General features: G+C 47.4%; 1 protein-coding gene across 6 annotated transcripts in view; it reads right to left on the bottom strand.

The window, feature by feature from the left end:
• SAP130 (Sin3A associated protein 130) overlaps positions 1-25,462 on the bottom strand; it is a 147,014-nt gene that overhangs the window by 80,640 nt on the left and 40,912 nt on the right. For all 6 annotated transcript variants that reach the window (XM_029615573.1, XM_029615571.1, XM_029615574.1 and 3 more), the window contains exons 10-12: positions 9,285-9,389; positions 8,653-8,794; positions 1,295-1,416 (exon numbers count right to left, since the gene is read on the bottom strand). In XM_029615573.1, coding sequence (XP_029471433.1) covers positions 1,295-1,416; positions 8,653-8,794; positions 9,285-9,389 — 369 coding nt within the window. The remainder of the gene's footprint in view (positions 1-1,294; positions 1,417-8,652; positions 8,795-9,284; positions 9,390-25,462) is intronic.

Here is a 25,462-nt window from a genome sequence, read left to right as displayed (position 1 = left end):
CTGTAGCTGCCATTTTTGACAAATAAGCTTTATGCATCAAGAGGACAAAATTAGCAGAAAAAAATCTAGGACTCATCCTCAACCCCCTCTCCCCTCCCAGGGAAAATCCCCAGCATCTACACCGGCTTAATCCAGAGGGAAACCTTTGTCCTTGGAAAGATTCCGGCCATCAGCAAGTTTGGATACTACAGGAGACAGCGTTGGAGCGGATCTCCCTGCTCCACAAGTTGCTGCCAACGGCCTTGCTGCCTTAGAAAAAATGGCCACCGCTCATGTCAAAAATCCCTCACCCACTGAAGACCTGGAGATTTGAGATGCCACTGCAGATCAGGGCCCAGGGGGGCGAGCCTCCCAAAGAGCCCTCTCCCCTCTTAACACAAGCAGAGCATAAACCTGCCGCTCGAACCTCCGCAGATGCGACAATAGGTGCCGCATGCCATGCCACATGGCCTTGAGAAGCGCGCCCTAGTGCGTTGGGCCGCACAGCGGGAATACACTTACTCCCACCAAAGAACTCACCAGACAGCAGCCGCAAGCTTCTGCGGCTGGCCCTCAACTCTCCGACAAGCTGCAGACACAGGAAGAAACGGCAGACTCTGCTACTTGCTTGCTTTTTTTTTTTTTTAATTAACTAAGCGCCAGAAAACAAGAAAAAAGGACCTGCTACTCCAGTTTGCAGTTGCAGAGCCATCAGCCAGGCCGCTGCTACCTCATGGGGGATAAGGGATCCAGACCACCAAAGGTCCACCCCATGGCACCTCCTGACAAATTACCAGAAGGGTCACCAACCCCCTGCTCCTCCGCCTCAAAACCAAGGGGGATGGCCCCACCAGGACCTTAGAACCCCCTGGGAGGATAAGGAAATTCTCTTCCCCCTCCCCCACCCCCAGATCTCTCCAGACTGCAAGTTTTGCACCATCTACCATGTGCTGGAGACTGAAAAATCCTGAGGGACTGCAGATAGCACACTAGGTTAAGTACAGTGTCAGTGAAACTTTATCTCCATCTGCTGGCAGGGATGCCAAACCCAGGAGTCTGGACCGATCTGGGTACGAACAGGGAATACTGTGTAGAACTGTCCCTGAGCCAGTACCTTACCCGCAATTTTCAGCCAGTTTTCATGATAAAAGTTTTTAAAACTTCCACCTGTTTATTGCTCTCACTTTATCCACGACTCTAGATAACCTTTGTTCTTCATGCTCCTAGAGTTGCGCCCATGTCTACATATAGCAAAGAATGGACATTAATGCAATAGAGACAATCCTTAAAGTACATAAAAGAAAGGATTTCTTACCTGGGTACTGGCGGATGGTGGACACAGAACTGGTGATTGGGGTATAAGTGTGTGCAGCCAGTGGGTAAGCTGAAGGTGGGTATGTTGGTAGGAAGTATTGGAATTGAACTGGAACAGGTTGCCTAGGGAAGACAGACACAGATGACTAGATAAAAACAAACTTTACATTCCAACAGATCTCAATATCCTCCCCTCACCTCCCATGATCTAACAACTCCCTTTCTCAAATTCCCCAAAATTCTCCCCTACAGCTTACTCCAATTAAATCCTATTCTCCTACTCCCTAACAAGTGATCCCTCACACTGCTAACATTTAAAACCTGTAATTAACACCCCACCATTACAAGCTGAGCTGGTAGAACTAAACTAAACTATTATGTATGTTTTAATATGTAAACCACTAAGATGGATAGACTACTACCCCTAGTGCGGTATATAAAAACTTTTAAATAAATAAATAAATAAATAAATAAATAAATAAATAAATAAAACTAGCGGTTGGATCTTCCAGGCAGACTAAGTACTGCCGTTCCTTGTGACCTTGGGCAAGTCATTTTAACCTCCATGCCTCAGGCACAAACAGATAGGAAAATTAGTTTATCTGATAATTTTCGTTCCTGTGTACCACGGATCAGTCCAGACTCCTGGGTTTTGGCCCCCCCAGCAGATGGAGACAGACGTTTTCAAAACAAAACTCCACCTTATATAGGATGGTGCCACCTACAGTCTGGCAGTATTACTCAATGTCAAAGCAGAATGGCTCTCAAAAAACCATCATAACTATGTACGATAACCCTTCAACAAGAAAAAGAAATAACCAGTTCACTTAACCCTCCTAGGAACTGAACCTGTAGAACCACTTGAGGACGGTCAATCCAATTTCTGCAGATCTGAAAACAAAATCAATCAATCAATAACTGAGCAGACTCTCCCTTTCTTCCATGCGTTCCCTGGGCGGGATTCTGGACTGATCCGAGATACTACAGGAACGAAAATTATCAGGTAAGAAACTAATTTTCCTTTCCTTGTACGTACCCGGATCAGTCCAGACTCCTGGGATGTACCAGAGCTTTCTTACCTGGAATGGGATCTGGAGAGGCCTGCTCTAAGCACTGCTTCTCCAAAGCCTCCTTCACCCGATGCCTGAACATCCAGTCTGCAGTGTCTGACAAAAGTATGCAAAGACTTCCACGTCGCCGCCCTGCGGATCTCCTGCGGTGAGACCATTTGACACTCCGCCCAAGAAGCCGCCTGCGAATGGGTAGAATGAGCCTGAAGACCAAACGGTACAGGCTTACCATGCAGTAAATATGCCAAGCCTATAGCCTCTTTCAACCAGCGCAAAATCGTAGTTTTAGATGCCATATTTCCTCGTTTCGGACCAGCCCACAGCACAAAAAGATGGTCCGTCACACGAAACGCATTAGTAACTTCCAGATTAAGCAACAACGCCCACGAACATCCAGCTTCCGTAAGTCTTTAGACATAGGGTCTGACCGGTCCAAAGTGGGAAACAACGGAAGCTCCACTGACTGATTCAGTGAAAAGCAGACACCACCTTCGGAAGAAAGGAAGGAACCGTCCTCAAGGACACACCAGAATCTGAAATTCCCAGAAATGGCTCCCTACAGGATAGAGCCTGGAGTTCCGATACCCTGCGAGCAGATGTGATAGCGATAAGGAAAATCACCTTTAACGTGAGATCCTTTATTGTAGCCATTTTCAGAGGCTCAAAGGGTGCCGTACACAGAGCTGAGAGAACCCAGATTCCAAGAAGGACAAGGGTGTCTGATCGGGGGACTTAAATGCTTTGCCCCCCTTTATGAAACGAGCCACATCGGGGTGAGCAGCCAACGCCACGCCTTGAATAGAACCACGCAAACAACCAAGAGCTGCCACCTGAACCCTCAGGGAACTACACGATAAGCCCTTGGCGAGTCCGGATTGTAAGAAACTTAAAATATCCGACACCGAAGACAGAGTAGGAACAATCGCTCGGTCAACGCACCAAGATTCAAAGATTCTCCACACGCGCACGTACGCAAGGATGGTGGATGTCTTGCGCGACCAGACAAGTGTTGCCACCACAGCGTTCGAATACCCTTTGCTCCTCAGGTGGCGCCTCTCAAAAGCCATGCCACTAGACAAAAGCGATCGACCTCTTCCAAACACACGGGCCCTTGATGGAGAAGGTCCGGGAGCAGTGGCAACCGCAGGGGACCCGCCACTGCCAGATTAACCAGATCCGCAAATCATCCTCGTAGCTCCAGAGTGGCCGAGACGGCCACTCTGGAGCTACGAGGATGATTTCTACTGGGTGTATCTCCACTCTCCTAAGCACTTTGCCTTTCAGCGGCCAAGGCGGGAAGATGTACAGCAGCATGTCGGTCGGCCAGGGCAGCACCAGGGCATCTATCCCTTCTGCTCCTGTTTCTCTGCGGCGACCAAAGAAGCGTGGAGCCTTGGCGTTGCCATGAAATCAGGCGGGGTACACCCCATGTGTCGCATATGAGCTGGAAAGCTTTGCATGCGAGCTCCCATTCCATGGGATTGAGGGGGTGCCTACTGAGAAAGTCTGCCTGAACGTTGTCGACTCCTGCTATGTGAGACGTTGCAATATTTACTAAATGCTTCTCCGCCCAGCTGATCAGCTGCCTGGCTTCAGTGGCCACTGGCTGGCTCTTGGTTCCCCCTTAGCGATTGATATAAGTCACCGTGGTCGCATTGTCGGAAAGAATTCTGACTGATTTCCCCTGGAGGAGAGGGCGGAACGCTTGCAACGCTAACCACACTGCCCTGGTTTCAGACGATTGATCGACCACTGAGATTCTTCCTGGGACCAGTGTCCTTGCACAAACTTCCTCAGGCAAACCGCTCCCTATACGGAGAGGCTGGCGTCCATGGTCACCACTGTCCATTCGGGCACCTCCAGGGGAATTCCTCGGGATAAGTTGTCCGAGATAAGCCACCAATCGAGACTGGAGCGCGCCGTATCCGTAAGAGGGAGAGGTAAATGAAACTGTTCGGCGACTGGATTCCAAAGGACACATATGAGCAAAGGCCCAGGGCACCAGTTCCAGGGTGGAAGTCATGGAGCCGAGAACCTGTAAATAATCCCGCACTCTGGGGAGACGGTTGGCCAATAAGTCCCGCACTTGTCCTTGTAGCTTGACAATTCGGTCCGAGGTAAGGAACACTCTCCCCTGTTGACTGTTGAATAGAGCTCCTAAAAACTCCAAAGACTGGATGGGCACCAGTCGGCTCTTGGCTAAGTTGATCACCCAACCCAGTGATCGCAGGAGTTGAAGCATTTTGCGAATTGCCAACTGGTCAAGCGATTCCGACTTTGCCCAAATTAGCCAGTCGTCCAGGTATGGATGCACCAGGAACCCCTCTCTGCGCACATGAGCCGCCACCACAACAATACCTTGGTAAATGTTCTGGGCACGGTGGCAATACTGTAGGGCAAAGCTCGAAACTGAAAATGGCGACCCATCACGGAGAACCTCGGATACTTCTGGTGGTCGGCCCGAATGCCTATGTGCAGATACGCTTCCATTAGGTCCAGTGATGCCAGAAACTCTCCTTTTCTTATCGAGGCAATAACTGACCGTAACGTCTCCATACGAAAATGTGGCACCCTGACGCAGCAGTTTAGGTGCTTCAAATCCAGAATGGGTCAGAAGGACCCCTCTTTTTTGGGGACTACGAAGTAAATGGAATAACGTCCTTTTCGCTGCTCTGCCTGAGGAACCGGGGTGATGGCGCCGAGTTGCAGATGGCATCATCTACTGCCTGTCGTTTCTCTTCGTAACCGCATGGGGAAACCAGAAACCACTCCGGAAGGCTGTATGCAGTAAGGACCCACTGGTCCAATGTCACCTTGACCCATTCCTCGTAAAACAGGGACAATCTGCCCCCGACAGCTGGAACCGAGGAATGGGTCGGCATCTCTTCATTGGGAAGACTTGGCCCCAGATGCGGACTGGATAGTCCCGGTTCTGCAACAACGTCAGCTACGAAAGGGCTGAGACCAGGACTGCTGGCGATCGGACACTTGCCGAAAAGAAGAAGCTAGAGCTCTGGCTGGATGAAATCTCCGATTCCCTCTGAATCGAGACCGTGAAGAAAAGGAGCCCCTCGACTTGGGCCTATCCTCTGGCAGTCGGTGAACCTTGTTCTCCCCCAGGGATTGAATCATATCCTCGAGGTCCTTTCCAAAAAGCAATTTACCCTTGTAAGGCAATGACCCCAGCTGAGCCTTTCAGGAAATATCCGCAGACCAGTTTCTTAACCACAGGAACCGTCGAGCCGAGACTGCCGACACCATGGATCTGGCCGAATTCCATAACAGATCATAAAGTGCATCCGCACTATAAGGGATTGAAACTTCCAGACTTCCTGCTTGCTGTGCTTCTGCATCAGAAAGACCAGCATTAGCCTGTAACTGCTGAAACCAGCGAAGGCCCGCTCGCAAGGCAAAATTGCTGCACATAGCTGCCCGCCCTCCCAGTGCCGAGACTTCAAAACGTTTCTTGCGCTGCAGCTCCAACTTTCTATCCTGCAGGTCCTTCAGGGCTGTAGCACCAGTAACCGGGATTGTGGTCTTTTTGGTGACTGCGGACACCACCGTGTCCACCTTGGGCACCCACAGTATGTCAATTGCAAGGATATTGCTTATCCATAGCTTTGCTAACTTTCAATCCTAGATCCGGGGTATCCCATTCTCTATATAGCAAGTCCGTGGCAGAAAAATGAAAAGGAAAGGAAGTAGCTGGGCCCCTCAGACCCAACAACACTGGGTCAATGACCCCTAGCCTGGACTCCTCTGGCGGCCCATCTATGCCTATCTCTCCAAGTATGGCAGGGATAAGTGGAGCCAACCCCTCCCTCCTAAACAGATGGACCACCTTAGGGTCGTCTCCTTTCACTAAGTGAGAGCCTCGTGCTCTATCCTGTGGATGTTGATCAGGGTTTGTATATCCACCCCCATCGGAGGCTTGCCCTGTGGGTCCTGGTCCCCTGGGTCCATATCCTGACCCTTGGAATCAGTATCGGTCTGATGAGCCCCTGTACTCAAAGGGCGCTTAGCTTTGGAGATCCCAGAGACTCCCTTAGACTTAGACCGCTTTCGAGAAAGAGACTTTAGATTACTAGAGGAAGTTTTATCCCCAGCCTGCAGCTTCCCTTCCCTACTGGCTTTAAAAGCCTTAAGGAGAAATAAAATAAACTCTGAGGAGAAAGTGGAAGAGGAGTCAGAAACTCCCTCCATTGCAGGTGAGAGAGGCTGTAAAGGTTCGCTCCCTCCAGGAAAGCCTGGCTGAGGAGAGAGAGGAGGCGGAAGAATACCCTCCCCCATAGCTGCACGAGTCGCTGATCTAGAAGACTCCAAAATGGACTCCGTTCCGCGCTCAGCGGGAACGGATCTGCCTCAGCTGATCTTGATGCAGCTAACACTGAAGGAGCTCGGGCAGCCTTGCCTTTAACCATTTTCGTGGCCCCGGAGGATCCCTCACCCCGGGAAGACACGCTGAGCATAGCCCCTCCTGAGAAAGACGCGTGCGGGCCGAGCCACATGCGAGGTACGCAGACGAGCGCGACATCGGGCAGCGGGCCTGAGAAAGCTAAAATTCAATTCTGTAAAAAAAAAAACAGAAAAATAATCATGGTCCACCCAATCAGCGAGTCAGGGAGGGAAGACAGCCGCAGCGCCAGTGACACTGACAGAAAATGAAAGAAAAATCAAAAAAAAAAATATTTATTTTTTTTTAAAGACTTGCCCAGCAGTGGTCCACGGTCCGGATCCAGCAGGGTGGAGTGAACCGGGCTCCCCGGAGTTGCACCCAGAGCTGCTCGCTTGGAACAAGAGGGCCCTCGACCCTGTAATGCAACTGCCTCAACAACCAGAGGGGGATGGTCCCCCCAGGACCTTACAAACCCCCTGGGAGGCTCAGGACAGAAACTGCTCCTTTTTTTTTTTTTTTTTAAATCAAACTAAAAAGGTTTTACTGACCGAAAACTCTCTAAAACTCACAGAACTCCCTACTCTAACTCCACTAAGCAATCAGCACAGACTGTAGGCCTTGCACCTCCACCATCTGCTGGAGACAGAGGAATACTGCCGGACTGTAGGTGGCACCATCCTATATAAGGCGGAGTTTTGTTTTGAAAACTTCTCTGTCTCCATCTGCTAGAGGGGGGGGAAACCCAGGAGTCTGGACTAATCCGGGTATGTACAGGGAATGTGAGCCCTTTGGGGACAAGGAAAAAACCTCAAGTACCTGAAAACAATTCGCCTTGAGCTACAATGAAAAGGCACGAGCTACATAACCAAAAAATAAACAAGTACAATAAGCATACACATTTGCAGTCATGTATCTGGGTGTTTGACAGGCTGCCAGCTCATCGTGTCAACTAAGCTGGTGGTACCAGGGTATCATCTGAAAAGGCCACAGAGAACTAGGAAACTGGATGTTTAGGTGACAGCCACACTGATGTTGGTGGCTGATTATAGCAAAGCCTGGTCAACAAACATGGTAGGACAGGGGTGCTGGGAGTAAACTAAAAAGGAGAACTTCAAGAAGGCTTAGAGCCTTCTTAAGGTCTCACTCCCAAGAAGTTCAAACTATAGTATTGGCTTAAGTGAAGTAATGGTTGTAGCACTGCTAGTCGATTAGCCTTTTTCTTAAAAGATGATTCTTATTTCTTGAAAAATTGCTCCAATTCTGCCCCCACAAATACCTATAATTTTTGATCTTGATATGGTAGAATTTCTATATGAATATTACTTAGAATGTTGATATTATGTTTATCTGTATCAACATCTTTTTTTTTTTTTTTCTGTACAAGAAAAAATTTGGGTAATTTCAAAAAAATTGAAAATAAAGAATTGAAAAAAAATAAATAAAAAGGAGAACTTGCATACTTATTTACCCAGGAGGGTGGTGTACAAAAGGAGCAAGATGACAAACTATCTTGGATAAGGAGTGATTTCCTACAGTCACTCTATGGTTAGCAGCTGAGACAGGAATAACTGAGTTGACTGGACGCACCAGATGGTCCCTTTCTGCCATCATCCACTATGTCATCTCTCTCTTTTTTTTACTTAAATTTTTTATTGAACCACTTCCAACATGTACGGAAGCATTATGACATAAGCAAACATACAAGAATGCATGAGCATATTCAACACACGTATCAAGAGTAGCTGAAACTAGGTTCAAATTAGTCATCTCTTTCTTAACTTGCAACATTCCAGGGGGTGAGGTACCCCCTCTCCCTGAGCACCAAGAGATTCACATTACCCCTCTTCCTCCCTCATGCTTCTTCTCAGATTTGAGGTCATGGTTCTTCCTTACCTGTTGTCATTCCTCGATTCCATTGCTACTGGATTGGGCGAGGCGCGATGCCCAGATATGGGAATCAAATTACTCCTCTCAGCCGCGTAATCAGATTGGATTCGGGGGGATGTGTGCGAGATCTGTTGAGGGACCACTTTAGCTGCAAAGGCAAATATTTCCAGTTAGTGGACACATGGACAGAGTATGAGCCAAAAATCGTCCGGGCCCTAGAAGATCCAGACTCAGAATCTATAGGATCAGACTGCAGGAAAGATGTTCATAAAGATGTGGGGTCAACTCAACACCCAATTCTCCTCTCTTTATAAGAGAGGGTGGGCTGAGACTAAACTAAAAGGCAGTCATTATAAAGCTAATTTCGATAGCAGCTTCCCAAAGCACTCAACACAGTTTTCCTCCAATTTTAAGTCGCAGGATGGAAAAGATATATTATTTAATGATGCAGGATTTGTCTTTGTAATAGAGAACTATATTTGGTTATACTGTATTGTTGTTCCTTGCCTAGAACACATTTTTCTTTAGTCATTAAATAAATACAACTAAAATCATCATCAGTAACACCCCCATCCATGATTCTAAATCATCAGGAACCAAAATATATTTTATCAACCTCCAAGCAGATCATCACTCACCCACAGGGATGTTAGAAGTGGTTACAGCTGTGGCATGAGAAGAATGGGAGGGCATCGTCATGGTAACAATCGTGCTTGTAGGGGCTTGAGTATGAGATGCAGAACCTGCAAATAAATATGCAGAAAACAAAAACAGAGTAAACAATCTGAAGCCTTCTCATCCTCAGTGTTCTGCACATAACCAGTGCCATCAAACCCTGGTGAGTTCATCACTCACCACCAGGACCCTCTGCCAACACTCTCACCCATCCACCTCCTACAGTAAAAAGGGAGGAAGACTCACAGGCATAAACCCCAGCAGCTTCTCCTTCACCATCTACTCATGTATTCCCCAACCTTTTCTTTACTTCTGTGTATTAGGTTTTCACATTAAAATCAAACCATAAACAGTGTGGCACAGTATTATAGCTATAAACATGCACCAACCACAACGAAAAATTACTACTTACCTGATAATTTCCTTTTCTTTAGGACAGTCAGATGAATCCAGAACAAGTGGGTTATGCACCTCTACCAGCAGATGGAGCTGGAGCAAACTGACATCACAGTACATATACCCCTGCAGTAACATCAGCCTGCCAGTATTCTCTTCAAAAGCAAACTGTGGACAGACTAGCAAAAAATCATGGATTAAAAACAGATAACCATGTCAATACTCAGCCAACAGAAAGCACTGAGCTCAGACAAGAAACATATTAACACTGGACTAACACTTTTCAGTAATCCCTGTAACACATAGTCCCAATAGTACAATCATTTGGCAGCCAAGGGAGGGAAGCTGGATTCATGTGACTATCCTAAAGAAAAGGAAATTATCAGGTAAGTAGTAATTTATCAGTTCTTAGCATCCAGTCAGATGAATCCAGAACTGTGATGTACCCAATGACTCCTGAATAGGGCAGAAGGCTGCCCGCAGTCCTGTCAAAACCGCACGTGCAAAGGCTGCATCCTCCAGGCCTGCACATCCAGACAATAATACCTGGAAAAGGTGTGTAAGGAGGACTACCTTGCAGCTCGGCAAATCTCAACAGGAGACTGCAACCTAACTTCCGCCCATGACACCGCCTGAGCCCTAGTGGAATAAGCCCTAACCTGACTAGGTAACGGCTTGCCAGCATCAATATATGCTGCCTCCTTAATCCAGTGGGCTATTGTAGCCCGCAAGGCCAGTTCTCCTTGTTTAGTGCCACCGTGAAGGACGAACACGTGATCCGTTTTCCGTAAAGGCTCAGTAACCTCCAGATACTGGACGATATGTCTCTAGACATCCAAAGGTCTCAAAAGACGATTCTCCCCATGACTCTCTCTCTCTGTCCAGAGATGGCAGGGAGATGGACAGATTCAAGGGAAATTCAGTGCCCACCTTCGGTAAAATGGAAGGAACAATATGCAGCTGTATTGTCTCTGGAGTCACCCAGAGGACATGTTCCCAGCAAGACAAGGCCTGCAGCTCAGAAACTCTACGTGAAAAAACAGATTGCCACAAGAAACACTGGTTTTCAAGGTCAGTAATTGCAAGGTTATGCATTGGTCTAAACATAGGACCTGCTAAGAAATCCAAGACCAAATTAAGGCTCCATAAGAATACTGGAAACCACAAGAGAGGACAAAGATGTTTTACTCTTTTCAGGAAACGGGCCACATCAGGATGAGCTGACAAGGAACCACCATTCACCTGGCCATTGAAACAGGAGAGAGCCACTACGTACCTTTAAGGAATAAAGGGCCAAGCCTTTATTCAAGCCATCATGCAAAAATTCCAATGGCCAAATGAGGAAGAGTACCTCAATCCTCACACCAGGCCTCAAACACTTGCCAAACTCTCAGATAGGCCAAGGAAGCGGAGAACTTTCTAGCTCTAAGCAAAGTGGAAATCACTGCCACTGAGTATCCACGTTTCAGCAATCGAGCCCTCTCAAAGGCTATTCTGTAAGACAAAACAAAGTCAGATCTTCGTGAAGAACTGGACCTTGACTTAGAAGGTTTCTGTGTGCCAGAAGTCGAAGGGGGTGAGTCCCCCAGGAGCTGCCACAAATCCATATACCACGGCCTCCTGGGCCAATCTGGAGCAACCAACAGCACCATCCCTCTGTGGCGCTCGATCCTTCAGATCAATCTGCCCAACATGGGCCGAGGAGGAAAGGCATCAGGAACTTGTCTTCTGGCCATTCCTGCACTAAGGCATCGATCCCCAACCACTTTGGATCTCTCCTGCGACTGAAGAATTGTGGAACTTTTGCATTGTGAGAAGTTGCCAAGAGGTCTAGGAACAGGGGAACCCCAGCGATCCAGAATCAGCTAAAACATCTTGTCTCACAAAGCCCATTTTCCTGGGTCCAGACTCTCTCTGTTGAGAAAGTCTGCTCTTACATTGTCTTTTCCTGCTATGTGTGAGGCTGAGATCATCTGCACTTCTGACCATTCTATAAACTGATCTATTTCCTGTGACACTTGCTGGCTCTTGGTTCCTCCTTGCCGATTGAGGTAAGCCACAGTCATTGCATTGTCAGACATTATCTGGACCAATTGACCCTGCAACCTGTCACTGAACTGCAAAATTGCCAACTGGACCGCCCTGGCTTCCAGTCGACTGATGTTCCAGAGAGACTCTTCTGCATTCCAGTGCCCTTGCAAGTCAGCTCCTGATAGTGAGCTCCTTAACCAAGAAGGCTTGCATCTACTAGCTAGTCCGGTAGTGCCAGGGAAACTCCCTTTCTTAGATGATCTGCCTGCAGCCACCACTGCAGTTGGGAGGAGACTTCCAATGGCAGGAGGAGCCGAATCAAATAGTCCTGAGATTACAGGTTCCACCAAGACAGCAAGAAGTGCTGAAGAGGACGCATATGCGCCCTTGCCCACAGGACCACTTCCAAGGTCGCCGCCATTAAGCCAAGTACTTGTAGGTAGGACCATACAGTCGAGCTCAGAGTGTTCAATAACAGATGGAGCTGTATGATCAACTTCTGAATGCACGATTCCAGCAGAAAAACCTTGCCCTGCTTCATGTCGAACCGAACACCGAGGTATTCCAACGACTGAGCAGGCTGAAGACTGCTCTTGGCCAGGTTCACCACCCAGCTGAGCTCCTGCAACAGGAAGATCACCTTGCAGGTCACTCTGCTGCTCTCTTCCAGTGACTTGGCTCGAATCAGCCGGTCTTCCAAATACGGGTGTACGAGGATCCCATCTTTTCTCAATTCTGCCGCCACTACCACCATTACCTTGGAAAAGGTCCTTGGGGCAGTGGCCAGACCTAAGGGCAGGGCCCGAAATTGATAATGGTGTCCCAAAACTGCGAACCGCAGAAAGCATTTATGCTCTAGTCGGATGGGAATATGAAGGTATGCCTCAGACAGATCCAAAGAGGTCAGAAATTCCCCCAACTGTATGGCCATTATTACTGTGCGCAAAGTTTCCATCGAAAATGCATCACCTACAGATGACAGTTGACACCTCTGAGATGCAGGATAGAACAAAAGGAACCCTCTTTCTTGGTCACAAAGAAATAAATGGAATACTGATCCGTATTTTCTTGAGACGTGGGCACTGGAACCACAGCCTTCAGATTGAGGAGCCTTGCCAATGTAGTTTCCACTGCCTGCTTCTTCTGTGGTGAGTGGCAGGGAGACACCATGAACACGTCTTGAGGAACTCTGCGAAACTCCAGTGCATATCCTTCTCATATCACCTCCAGGACCCATTGATCCGATGTGATCTCGACCCACCTCTGATAGAAGAGAGAGAGGCATTCCCCCTATCTCCTGCTACCGGGGGTGGGTCGGCAAACCTTCATTGGGAGGGTCAGGAGGCTCCATTACCTGAACCCACGCCCCTTCTTGGCTGTCGGGGACAAAAGGACTGAGACCTACCAAAAGGTCAAATTCTCTGAAGGGTTGTTCCTCTATAGGGACAAAAATGCCTGGATCCTATAGCATAACCTCATGTTAAAAGAGCGTGGCATCTTATCCTCTGGCAAACGAGGAACCGTAGATTCGCCCCACTTACTGGCCAGCTTTTACAACTCGCTACAAAATAGTGAGCCTTTAAAAGGCAATTTGGTAAGGTTAGCTTTGGAGGTTGCATCGGCCTACCAATTTCTCAGCCTTAACTGATGCCTGGCTGCTACCATGGAAGCCACTTCTCTGGCTGAAGAGCAGACCAAATCACAGCCAACATCTGCCAAAAAAGCAGCAGCTGGCTCCTTTACTGCTGTGGAGTTCATCCCAGAGTCATCGACTTCCTGGGAGAGAAGCAAACAAGATCGAGCCATCAGGGAACAAAAAGAAGCGATCTGCAAGGTCTTTGCCACTGTATCAAATGCCTGCTTAAGGATAGTCTCAATCCTTTTATCATGAACATCGTTCAAGACCGCTCCTCCTTCCATGGGAATAGTGTTCTGCCTGGAGACTGCACACACAAGTGCATCTACTTTCAGAAAATATAAATGCTCTCTTGTCACTGGATCCAGAGGGTAAGACCTTCCAAAACCCGACCCCCTTTGAAATTAGCCTCTGGGGCACCCCACTCAAGATCAATTAATTCTTGAATGGCTTCCATCATGGAGAAAAAACAAGAGGCCTTACGCAAGGAAACCGAAATGGAAGCTTTCTTCAGCTCAGTCACAGCGTCTGCCCCATGAACTCAGAGCATTTTCAAGGTCTGGGAAATCAGAGCTAGCAGTTCATCTTTATGAAAGAACCGTAGCATAGTTCTATATGGCTCTAATCCTAGAGGAATTTCACCATCTTCAAGGGAGTCAGGATCAGCATCATCATCCGTGACATCTGGACCTCCATCGGGAAGTCTTGCTGCCGCTCTAGCAGCACTTCAGTGCTTAACAGTAGGTCCTGGCAAGGTTCCTACCTGCTACTCTGCTCTGGAATTATTAGAGAGGACTAAAGATTGCAACTGGAGAAAGGATTGCAATCCCTGGAAAAACTCTATCCAAGAAAAAGGTAGAAGCATCCAATCCAGGAGGTACTTGAGGTGTACTCTCAGAGCTACTGTCCCCTGCTAAAGAACCATTTATGGTAGTTCTAAAAATCAGGTGTCCCACCTGAGCCGTCTGCACTCAGGCCTATATCAGGCTGGAAAGAGCCAGGTTTAGTGAAATCAGAGGAAGGCAATTCTCCCTGAGCCTCCAAACAGCCCTAATACAAGTTAGCGGGTACTCCTGGCTGAGATGCCCGAATATGACAGGCAGTGCAAAGAGAAACGCACTTTGGTTTCTTAGGCGTAGGTGCCATTATGGCTGACAGTGTGCTTGAGCAGCAGCCAGAATTGTGTCTAGCTTTTTTTTTTTTTTTTTGGTACATCCAAAAATACAGGGCGTCCAAAACTTAGGTGTTTCACACCCAGGCGTCCAAAACGTAGGCGTCCCAAAAATAAGTGCTGTAAAACAATTTAAGAACACAATAAAATTTGTGCACACAGGTTAAGCGTGCGGCCACTGAAGGCGCTGCTTAACTTAGTCAGGCCTTGTATTAATTGCATCTAAGCATCCAAAAACTGGACACACAACCCGGGTGCCAGCTAGATGCACAGGCCAAACCAACAATCCTGCAGAGGGCAGCCTTAGAAAGCTCGAGAAATGAAGTTGTGGCCCACCACGCAGCATACAGTGAAAAAGCCTCAGAGCAGAGCCTAGCCTACAGAGGCTGCTCATGTTTCTCAACCTCCCACAGACCAGGATGAATATCGGAACAGTGCACTGAGCACGGAAACCGGGAAAAAAGGAGGAAGCCCTACACTATAAAACTCTCCTTTTACATCTCTGTAAAGATATAGATTTTTTTTTTTAAACTTATCCGAGCTCAGCCTTACCTGGCTAAGTACAGAGACAGTCTCCAGCTGCGGGGGGAGAGGTCATATGCCGTCACCACCGCACTTGGCTTCCTGCACCTGCTGCCTTTCAGCTGCTTAAGCAAATAAGTCCACGCCAGCTGACAAACCAGCTACTTGACCAAGGCAATCATCTGAGGGACCACGGAAATCACCTCAGGAATTCTCAACTGTGGGAAGGATCTTCTGGTATCACCATAGGAGAGCAGGGTGAATGTAATATCCTTAATTCTCCTTTTTCAAAATGAAGCAATCCCCAGTAGGAAGATGCACATCTACCATCTGCTGGAGACGGAGAATACTGGCAGTATGATGGCAAGAGTATAGGTACTGTGATGTCAATTTGCTCCATCTCCATCTGCTGGTAGAGGTGCATAACCCCCTTGTTCTGGATTCATCTGACTGGACGCTAAGAAAGTCATTATTATATGAGTCCAGGAACAAATATAGTCCTCATATACACAAGTCAAAAGAGATCAGAATACATAAAAGCTTGTGTGATATCTTCCAATTCCTGGCTTACTATCTATGTCAGCATATAGAAAACCTACTGCCAATTACTTTTATGAAACCCCTACAATATATATCATCTCAGAATAGGGGCCATCTCCTGGGACCAACGAGCCTTCTGCTGATTCAAATAGACAATCTAAACTGCTAGAACTATCAGCTTGCCTCTTTCTTCCCTCTGTTGCTTCTCTTTTGTTTTGGCTCCTCTCTTTCTTATTATCATATATAGTTCTATTTTTTTTTTAATATATTATTTTAAATAGTATTTTGGAATAAAAAAAAAAAAAAAAAAAGACTGTCATTTATTTTACAAGTCATGCAGAAGGCCGTGACAGAGGCTCTGATGTGAATCAGCACCACAGCACTCCAGTTCACATGCTAAGTAGCATGAACTTTCAGAACTTGATCTACTTTGGATGAACGCACATACAATCTCTGCTGGGCAGACCGATAGGCCTTTTGGTCTTTATCTGCCTTCATTTGCAACGTGAAAACCACTTTTCCTCTTAGAAATGAAATAAAAATTAAATGGGAAGCCGAGAACCTTGGTCACTGTTTATTTTAAAGCAGAAGTACCTTCTACTTGCCATATAATTTATTTTTTGCAGCAAGCAGGAAACTTAGGCAGGGGGAGAATTGGGAAAACACTTTTTCCTAAAGTGTGTTTTAAAAAGAAACTCAGTAAATAAAAAGGCTGGGATACAAAAAAAGTAGTGAACTATCAATATATTACACACAAACGTATTTCTTACAGCATCATGACAAAACTTTTTTTGAAACTTTTTTTTTCTCAGAGGAAAAGACTTCAGATGCCAAACCAATGAGAATTCACATTCAGATATTTCTCTGTCCCCAGTGGGCCGACAAGCTAAGTTTGTACCTGAGGCAATAGAAGGTGAAGTGACTTGCCCAAGGTCTCAAGGAGCGGCAATGGGAGGTGAAACTTAGTTTCCCTGGTTCACAGCCCGCTGCTTGAACCATTAGGCTACTCCTCCACTCCACTGTTAGAGATAATTTGTCCAGCTTTAGATTTCACCCATGGGGATTGTCTTTTATGCTTTGTCTAACTTTGAGACTTGAAGTATTTATCCTTTCTTTTTTTTGCTCATTTTGGGCCATAGTACACCTCACTACCTCTCAGCTCCTCTTCAACAACTAGTCCAAGGGCAACCCAGCAACTGAGTACTGCTTCAAAGGCTCCTGGCTGGCAGCTCGACCCCCAAAGAGTAGCCAGAAGTGAGGGAACTGCTGCAGCTCACTATTGACATTCTCACAGCCCTTTGAATGCTTGAACTGACCCCTCACTGTTAGTTTTAGAAATCTCTTTAAAATAATGGCACCTCTAAACAGAAGTATTTGGAGGAGTGACAGGGGATACAAGCTAAAGAGATATTTCCACATATCATGCCCATTGTACAGATCTCTGCCTTTAAATTAGCTGTAAAAGATAGTACCAAGGACTATCTGTACAGCTAAAAAAAAAAAAATACTATGGCCAGTTTCAACTACACAGTAAAACTATCAATACAATTATTCAGCCAATTCTTCTATATAGATATGTGAGTAAAGTCTGTCACTTCCTATATACACTCCTGAATCTCAATATGAATCCTGTACTTCCAAGTTCTGTAACATACTCCACATCCACAAAAATTCCTCCAAAAATGCTCCTAGGACATTTTCCCTTACAGCTCACTACACCTTTAAGAGAATAAGAGAACAACAAACCAACTTGCTGTCAGGGAGGATCCTGACTAGTCTGGCAGGACTCTATTTAATGTTTGGGTACTTGCCACTTAGACTGGCCACTGCTGGAAGCAGGATACTGGGCTTGATGGACCCTTGGTCTGACCCAGTATGGCATATAGGAAAATTAGTTTTACCTGATAATTTTCGTTCCTGTAGTACCACGGATCAGTCCAGACTCCTGGGTTTTGCTGCGGCCCCCCCCCCTAGCAGATGGAGACAAAAGTTTTCAAAACAAAACTCCACCTTATATAGGATGGTGACACCTACAGTCCGGCAGTATTACTCAGTCAAAGCAGAATGGCTCTCAAAAAACCATCATAACTATGTACAATAACTTTTCAACAAGAAAAAGAAATAACCGGTTCACTTAACTGAACCTGTAGAACCACTTGAGGACGGTCAATCCAATTTCTGCAGATCTGAAAACAAATCCATCAATAACTGAGCGGACTCTCCCTTACTTTCAGGCGTTCCCCGGGCGGGACTCTGGACTGATCCATGGTACTACAGGAACGAAAATTATCAGGTAACATCTCCTGTGGTGAGACCATTTGACACTCCGCCCAAGAAGCCACCTGCGAACGGGTAGAATGAGCCCGAAGACCGAACGGTACAGGCTTACCATGCAGCAAATATGCAGAGTCTATAGCCTCTTTCAACCAGCGGGAAATCATAGCTTTAGATGCCATATTTCCTTGTTTCGGACCAACCCCCCGTCACACGAAACGCGTTAGTAACTTCCAGATAACGCTCGAACATCCAGCTTCCGTAAGTCTTTAGACATAGGGTCTGACCAGTCCAAAACGGGAAACGACAGAAGCTCCACTGACTGATTCCCGTGAAAAGTAGACCCCACCTTCGGAAGAAAGGAAGGAACAGTCCGCAAGGACACACCAGAATCCGAAATTCTCAGAAACAGTTCCCTAAAGGATAGAGCCTGGAGCTCAGATACCCTGCGAGCAGATGTGATAGCGATAAGGAAAATCACCTTTAACGTGAGATCCTTTATTGTAGCCGTTTTCAGAGGCTCAAAGGGCGCCGTTCACAGAGCTGAGAGAACCAAGTTCAGCTTCCAAGAAGGACAAGGGTGCCTGATCGGGGGATGTACATGCATTGCCCCCTTTAGGAAAGGAGCTACATTGGGGTGAGCAGCCGATGCCTCTCCTTGAATGGAACCGCGCAAACAACCAAGAGCTGACACCTGAACCCTCATGGAACTACATGATAAGCCCCTGGCGGGTCCGGATTGTAAGAAACCTAAAATATCTGACACCGAAGACCGAGTAGGAACAATCGTTCGGTCCACACACCAAGATTCAAAAATTCTCCACATGCGCACATACACGAGGTTGGGGGATGTCTTGTGTGACCGGAGAAGTGTTGCCACCACAGCGTTCGAATACCCTTTGCTCCTCAGGCAGCGCCTCTCAAAAGCCATGGCGCTAGACAAAAGCGATCAACCTCTTCCAAACACACGGGCCTTTGATGGAGGTCAGGGAGCAGTGGCAACGCAGGGGACCTGCCACTGCCAGATTGACCAGGTCTGCAAACCACTGCCATCTCGGCCACTCTAGAGATACGAGGATGACTTCTCCTGGGTGTATCTCCCCTCTCCTGAGCACTTTGCCTATCAGCGGCCAAGGAGGAAAGATGTACAGCAGCACGTCGATCGGCCAGGGCAGCACCAGGGCATCTACCCCTTCTGCTCCTGTTTCTCTGCGGATACCGAAGAACAGTGGAGCCTTGGCGTTCTGAAACGTTGCCATGAGATTCAAGTGGGATACACTCTCCCCTGTTGACTGTCGAATAGAGCTCCCAAAAACTCCAAAGACTGGGTGGGCACCAGTCGGCTCTTGGCTAAGTTGATCACCCAACCCAGTGATCGCAGGAATTGAAGCACTTTGCGAATTGCCAACTGGCCAAGCAACTCCAACTTTGCCCGAATTAGCCAGTCGTCCAGGTATGGATGCACCTGGAACCCCTCTCTGCACAGATGAGCTGCCACCACAACCATTACCTTTGTAAACGTTATGGCGTGGTGGCAAGACTGAAGGGCAAAGCTCAAAACTGAAAATGGCGACCCATTACCGAGAACCTCAGAAACTTCTGGTGGTTGGCCCGAATGCCTATGTGAAGATACGCTTCCGTAAGGTCCAGTGATACCAGAAACCCTCCTTTTCTTACCGTGGCAATGACTGACCCTAACGTCTCCATGCGAAAACGTGGCACCCTGAGGCATCGGTTTACGAGCTTCAAATCCAGAATGGGTCGGAAGGACACCTCTTTTTTGGGGACTACGAAGTAAATGGAATAACATCCTTTTTGCTGCTCCGCCTGAGGAACCGGGGTGATGGCGCCGAGTTGCAGAAGGCATTGCAAGGTATCTTGTACTGCCTGTCTTTTCTCTTCATAACCGCATGGGGAGACTAGAAACCGCCCGGGAAGGCGGTGTGCAAAATCTAAAGCATAGCCTTGATTTATCACGGTAAGAACCCACTGGTCAGACATCACCTTGACCCATTCCTTGTAAAACAGGGACAATCTGCCCTCGACAGCTGGAACCGAGGAATGGGTCAGCGTCCCTTCATTGGGAAGACTAGGCTCCAGATGCGGACTGGGTAGCCCCGGTTCTGCCAAAGCATCGGCCATGAAAGGGCTGAGACGAGGACTGCTGGCGACCGGACGCTTGCCGAAAAGAAGAAGGTGGAGCTATGGACGGATGAAATCTCCAATTCCCTCTGAATCAAGACCATGAAGAAAAGGAGCCCCTCGACTTGGGCCTATCCTCTGGCAGTCTGTGAACTTTGTTCTCCCCCAGGGACTGAATATCCTCAAGGTCCTTGCCAAAAAGCAATTTACCCTTGAAAGGCAATGACCCCAAGCTGAGCCTTGGAGGAAATATCCGCCAACCAGTTTCTTAACCACAGGAGCAAATGAGCAGAGACTGCCGACACCACGATCTGGTCGAAGTCCGTAACAGATCTTAAAGTGCATCCACACTATAAGCGAGCGAAGTTTCCAGACGCCCTGCTTGCTGTGCTTCTGCATCAGAAAGACTAGCATTAGCCTGTAACTGCTGAACCCAGCGAAGGCCCACTCGTAAGGCAAAATTGCTGCATATAGCTGCCCACACTCCCAGTGCTGAGGCTTCAAAGGTTTTCTTGAGCTGCAGCTCCAACTTTCTATCCTGCAGGTCCTTCAGGGCTGTAGCACCCGTAACCAGGATTGTGTTCTTTTTGGTGACTGTGGACACCGCCGCGTACACCTTGGGCACCCGCACTATGTCAATTGCTTCCTTCAGAAGAGGATATAGCTTATCCATAGCTTTGCTTTCAATCCCAGATCTGGGGTATCCCATTCTCTATATAGCAAGTCTGTGGCAGAAAAATGAAAAGGAAAGAAGTAGCCGGGCCCCTCAGACCCAACAACATTGGGTCCATGGCCCCTAGCCTGGACTCCTCTGGCGGCACATCTATGCCTAGCTCTCCGAGGATGGCAGGGATAAGCGGAACCAACTCCTCTCTCCTAAACAGACAGACCACCTTAGGGTCATCTCCTTCCACAATGTGAGAGCCTCGTGCTGGATCCTGTGGATGTTGATCAGGGTCTGTATCCACCCCCATCGGATGCTTGCCCTGCGGGTCCTGGTCCCCTGGGTCCATATCCTGACCCATGGAATCAGTATCGGTCTGATGAGCCCCTGTATGCAAAGGGCGCTTAGCTTTGGAGGACCCAAAGACTCCCCTTAGACTTAGACCGCTTTTGAGAAAGAGACTTAAGACCACTAGAGGAAGTTTTACCCTCAGCCTGCAGATTCCCTTCCAGCTTGAAAAGCCTTATTAGAGAAATAAAATAAACTCCGAGGAGAAGGAGGAAGAGGAGTCAGAAGCCCCCTCAGGGCTATCCTCTGCTGCAGGTGAGAGAGGCTGTAAAGTTTCGCTCCCTCCAGGAAACCCTGGCTGAGGAGAGAGAGGAGGCAGGAGAATCCCCTTCCCCATAATTGCACGAGTCGCTGTTCTAAAAGACTCCAAAATGGCCTCCGTTCCCACGCTCAGCGGGAACAGATCTGCCTCAGCCGATCTCGGAGGAAACAACAAAGAAGTGGATGCCACAGAAAAGTCTTTTTCAATTCTTTAATAAAGGAGACGTCTATAGTGTTAGTTAAAAATTGCCCGACTCTGGCCGAGTTTCGCCACAATTAGTGGCTGCCTCAGGAGCTACAAACATATAAATAAATTTAATAAATCATAAATACATTAAAAATCATAAAAAATGCTAATGTCAATCACAGAAATATACATATCAATAAAATTGATATATACATATATAAACAAACAGTTTATAAAATCTCACAAAAAAATACATAAATATAACAATTACAAAAATCACTAAAACAATAAATAAATTAAAAGTGACAGAGGAAATTAAAAGAGCAGCATATGAGCAACATCAATATAAACAGAGGTACCTATACACATAAGGAAATAAAATGATACCTTATATATGAGAACAATGATAAACTGGAAATCCAAATCAGCTGATCTCGGTGCAGCTAACACTGAAGGAGCTCGGGCAGCCTTGCCTTTAACCTTTTTTTGCGGCCCCAGAGGATCCCTCCCTCCCCCGGGAAGACACGCCGAGCACAGCTCCTCCCAAGAAAGACGCGCGCGGGCTAAGGCACATGTGCGGCACGCAGACGAGCGTGGCATCGGGCCTGAGAAAGCTAGAATTCAATTCTGTAAAAAACAGAAAAATAATCGCGGTCCGCCCAAGCGCTGAGTCAGGGAGGGAAGAGAGAGCCGCAGCGTTGGTGACACTGACAGAAAATCAAAACTTTATTTATTTATTTTTAAAAGATTTGCCTGGCTGTGGTCCATGGTCCTGATCTGGCAGAGTGGAGTGAACCGGGCTCCCCGATGTCGCATCCAGCTACTAGCTTGCAACAAGAGGGCCCTCGACCCTGAAATGCAGCTGCCTCAAAAACCAGTGGGGGATGGTCCCCTCAGGACCTTACAAACCCTCTGGGAGGGTCAGGACAGAAACTGCTCTTTTTTTTTTTTTTTTTTTTAAATCAAAGCAAAAAAGTTTTACAGACCGAAAACTCTCTAAAACTCACTACTCTAACACCAATGAACAATCAGCACAGACTGTAGGCCTTGCACCTCCACCATCTGCTGGAGACAGAGAAATACTGCCTGACTGTAGGTGGCACCATTCTATATAAGGTGGAGTTTTGTTTTGAAAACTTCTCTGTCTCTATCTGCTAGAGGGGTGGGGGGAGGGGGGGGGGGGCAAAACCCAGGAGTCTGGACTGATCCGGGTATGTACAGGGAACTTATGTTCTTATGTTCAAAGAAAGGAAATTACCAAGTAAGACTAAATTTCACCTTCCTAGTCCAGACAAGGGGGATGTACCAAAGCCATCCCTCAGACTAGGCCTGATCTCAAAATCTCCAAGCCAAAGGCAACATCCTTTGAAGCTTGGACATCCAGATGGTGATGCTTCTTGAAAGAAAGCAAGGATGTCCAAGTAGCCACTCTGCAATTTGCAAGGGAGAAACCAATTGCAGTTCCATCAAAGAAGAGGCCTGAGCCTTGGTAGAATGAGCCCTCAACCCTCTGAGAGGAGTTACCCATCTAAAATCATAGGTGGAACCTATGGCCTTCTTGATCCAACAAGCAATAGATATTTGGAAGCAGTTTCTCCCTTCCTTTGTCCACTAAACAGTACAAACAAATAATCCAACTTCCTGAAAGACTCAGACACTTTCAAGTAATGCAGCAACACCCTGTGCACATCCAATCAGTGAAGTTCCTTGCTCCCCTCCATCAACAAAGCTCTCTTAAAAAAGAACACTGTCTGGTTAAGGTGAAATGGTGATACCACATTAGGAAGAAATGAAGGAATCATGTGGATTGAGACTGCTTCCTCAGTGACACACAGAAAATGGCTCCCTACACAAGAGAGCCTGTGGCTCTGAAATTATTCTTGCGGGACAAAATGCTACCAAAAACACAGTTTTAAGAGCGAGATCCTTCAGAAATTCCTTTCGTGAGAGGTTCAAAGGGAGCAACAGTCGATTTCCATGATGGAACCAACACCCACCTAGGGTGCCGAATATGCACCCCCTTCAAGAAAAGCAACACATCTGGATGTGCTGCTGACAATCCCAGCAAATTACCTCTACCATGAAATAGCTACAATAGGAAAATTGGTTCTTACCTGCTAATTTTCATTCCTGTAGTACCACAGATCAGTCCAGACTCCTGGGTTTTGCCTCTCCTCCAGCAGATGGAGACAGAGAAAGTTTAACCAGAGGTGAACCTGCAATCCCGCAGTATTAAACTGTATCTGAGCCAGATGAATAAAAATAGCCAACACTGGAACCAAACAATTTCACCCCCAAACGAGCAGAGAGAAGAAGAAAACTTTGTAAATACAAAAACCCTGCCCATACAAGAACCCTGTGTAGGACTAATAAGAACCTGTGCCATTCTGCAGAGCAACAAAACTAACTGATCGAGCGGACTCTCCAATTCTCCTTCCCCTGACTGGGCGGGATTCTGGACTGATCTGTTTTACTACAGGAACGAAAATTAGCAGGTAAGAACCAATTTTCCTTTTCCTGTACGTACCCAAATCAGTCTAGACTCCTGGAATGTGCCAAAGCTTCTCTACCTGGGGTGGGACCTTGAGAGTACTGCTCGAATCACCCTTTCTCCAAACCCCATTGTTTCTGGGGCCTGGACGTCCAAATGGTGATGCCTGGCAAAAGTGTGCAAAGACTTCCAGGTTGCTGCCCTGCAGATCTCTTGTGGGGAAACCTGCTGACACTTGGCCCAGGAGGCCGCTTGTGAACGAGTACAATATGCCTGAAGACCAATTGGCACCGGGCGACCCTGCGCTATATGTATGCCAAGCTAATAGCCTCCTTCAACCAGCGAGCAATAGTGGCCCTAGAAGAAGCCTTATGCCCCCTTCTGGGCCATTCCACAGCACGAAAAGATGATCCGACAGGCGAAAACTGTTCGTGACCTCCAAGTATCGTAATAAAGTCCAACTTACATCCAGCTTCTGAAAGTCACGGGACTGAGGGGGTAGAGGAATCCAAATCTGGAAAGGATGGTAGCTCCACTGACTGAGTCAAATGAAAGGATGAGACCACCTTAAGTAGAAAGGAGGCAACTATTCACAAGAAACTCCTGTATCTGTAATCCTTAAGAAAGGTTCCCTGCACGAAAAGACCTGAAGCTCTGAAACCCACCAAGCCGAACACATAGCCACCAGGAAAATCACTTTCAAAGTTAGGTCCTTTAGAGTAGCCCGCTTCAAAGGCTCAAACGGGGCTGCACAAAAGGCTTTCAAGACCACGTTAAGGCTCCAGGAAGGACAAGGATTCCGGACCGGATGCTGCAGGTGCTTCGCTCCCCGAACCTTACCAAGAAAACAACTTAGGGGCCACCACCTGAACCCTCAAGGAGTTAAAGAATAAACCTTTAACAAGACCATCCTGTACAAAAGCCAAAATACCCCCCACTGAGGCTGATGTAGGATCCACCTTGTGTTCCGAGCACCAAGTCTCAAAAACTCCCCATACCCTGACATACACCAGAGAAGTGGAAACCTTCCTGGACTGCAAAAGGGTAGCGATAACTCCATCTGAATAACCCTTATTTCTTAACCGCTTCCTCTCAAAAGCCAGGCCACTAGACAAAAGCGATCTGCCTGATCCAAACAAACAGGTTCTTGCTGCAGGAGATTGGGCAGGAGATGAAACCGCAAGGGACTGTCTACCGCTAGGTTGATGAGGTCTGCAAACCACAGGCGCCTCATGAGAATCACGTTGCCCGGATGGATTTCTATGCGCCGCATGACCTTGCCAACCAATGGCCATGGCGAGATCATGTACAGGAGAACGTCCAATAGCCAAGGCAGAACCAGAGCGTCCGCCCCTTCTGCCCTCGGCTCCTCCACTGGCTGAAGAACCTCAGAACCTTGGCATTGCGAAAGTCACCATCAGATCCACACACGGAGTGTTCCACCTGCGGCAAATAAGGCGAAACGCCTCCTCCGATAG

This window comes from Rhinatrema bivittatum, chromosome 9, assembly GCF_901001135.1.
Source record: "Rhinatrema bivittatum chromosome 9, aRhiBiv1.1, whole genome shotgun sequence".
Lineage (NCBI taxonomy): Eukaryota > Metazoa > Chordata > Amphibia > Gymnophiona > Rhinatrematidae > Rhinatrema > Rhinatrema bivittatum.
This window is presented reverse-complemented; position numbering and strand designations above follow the sequence as displayed.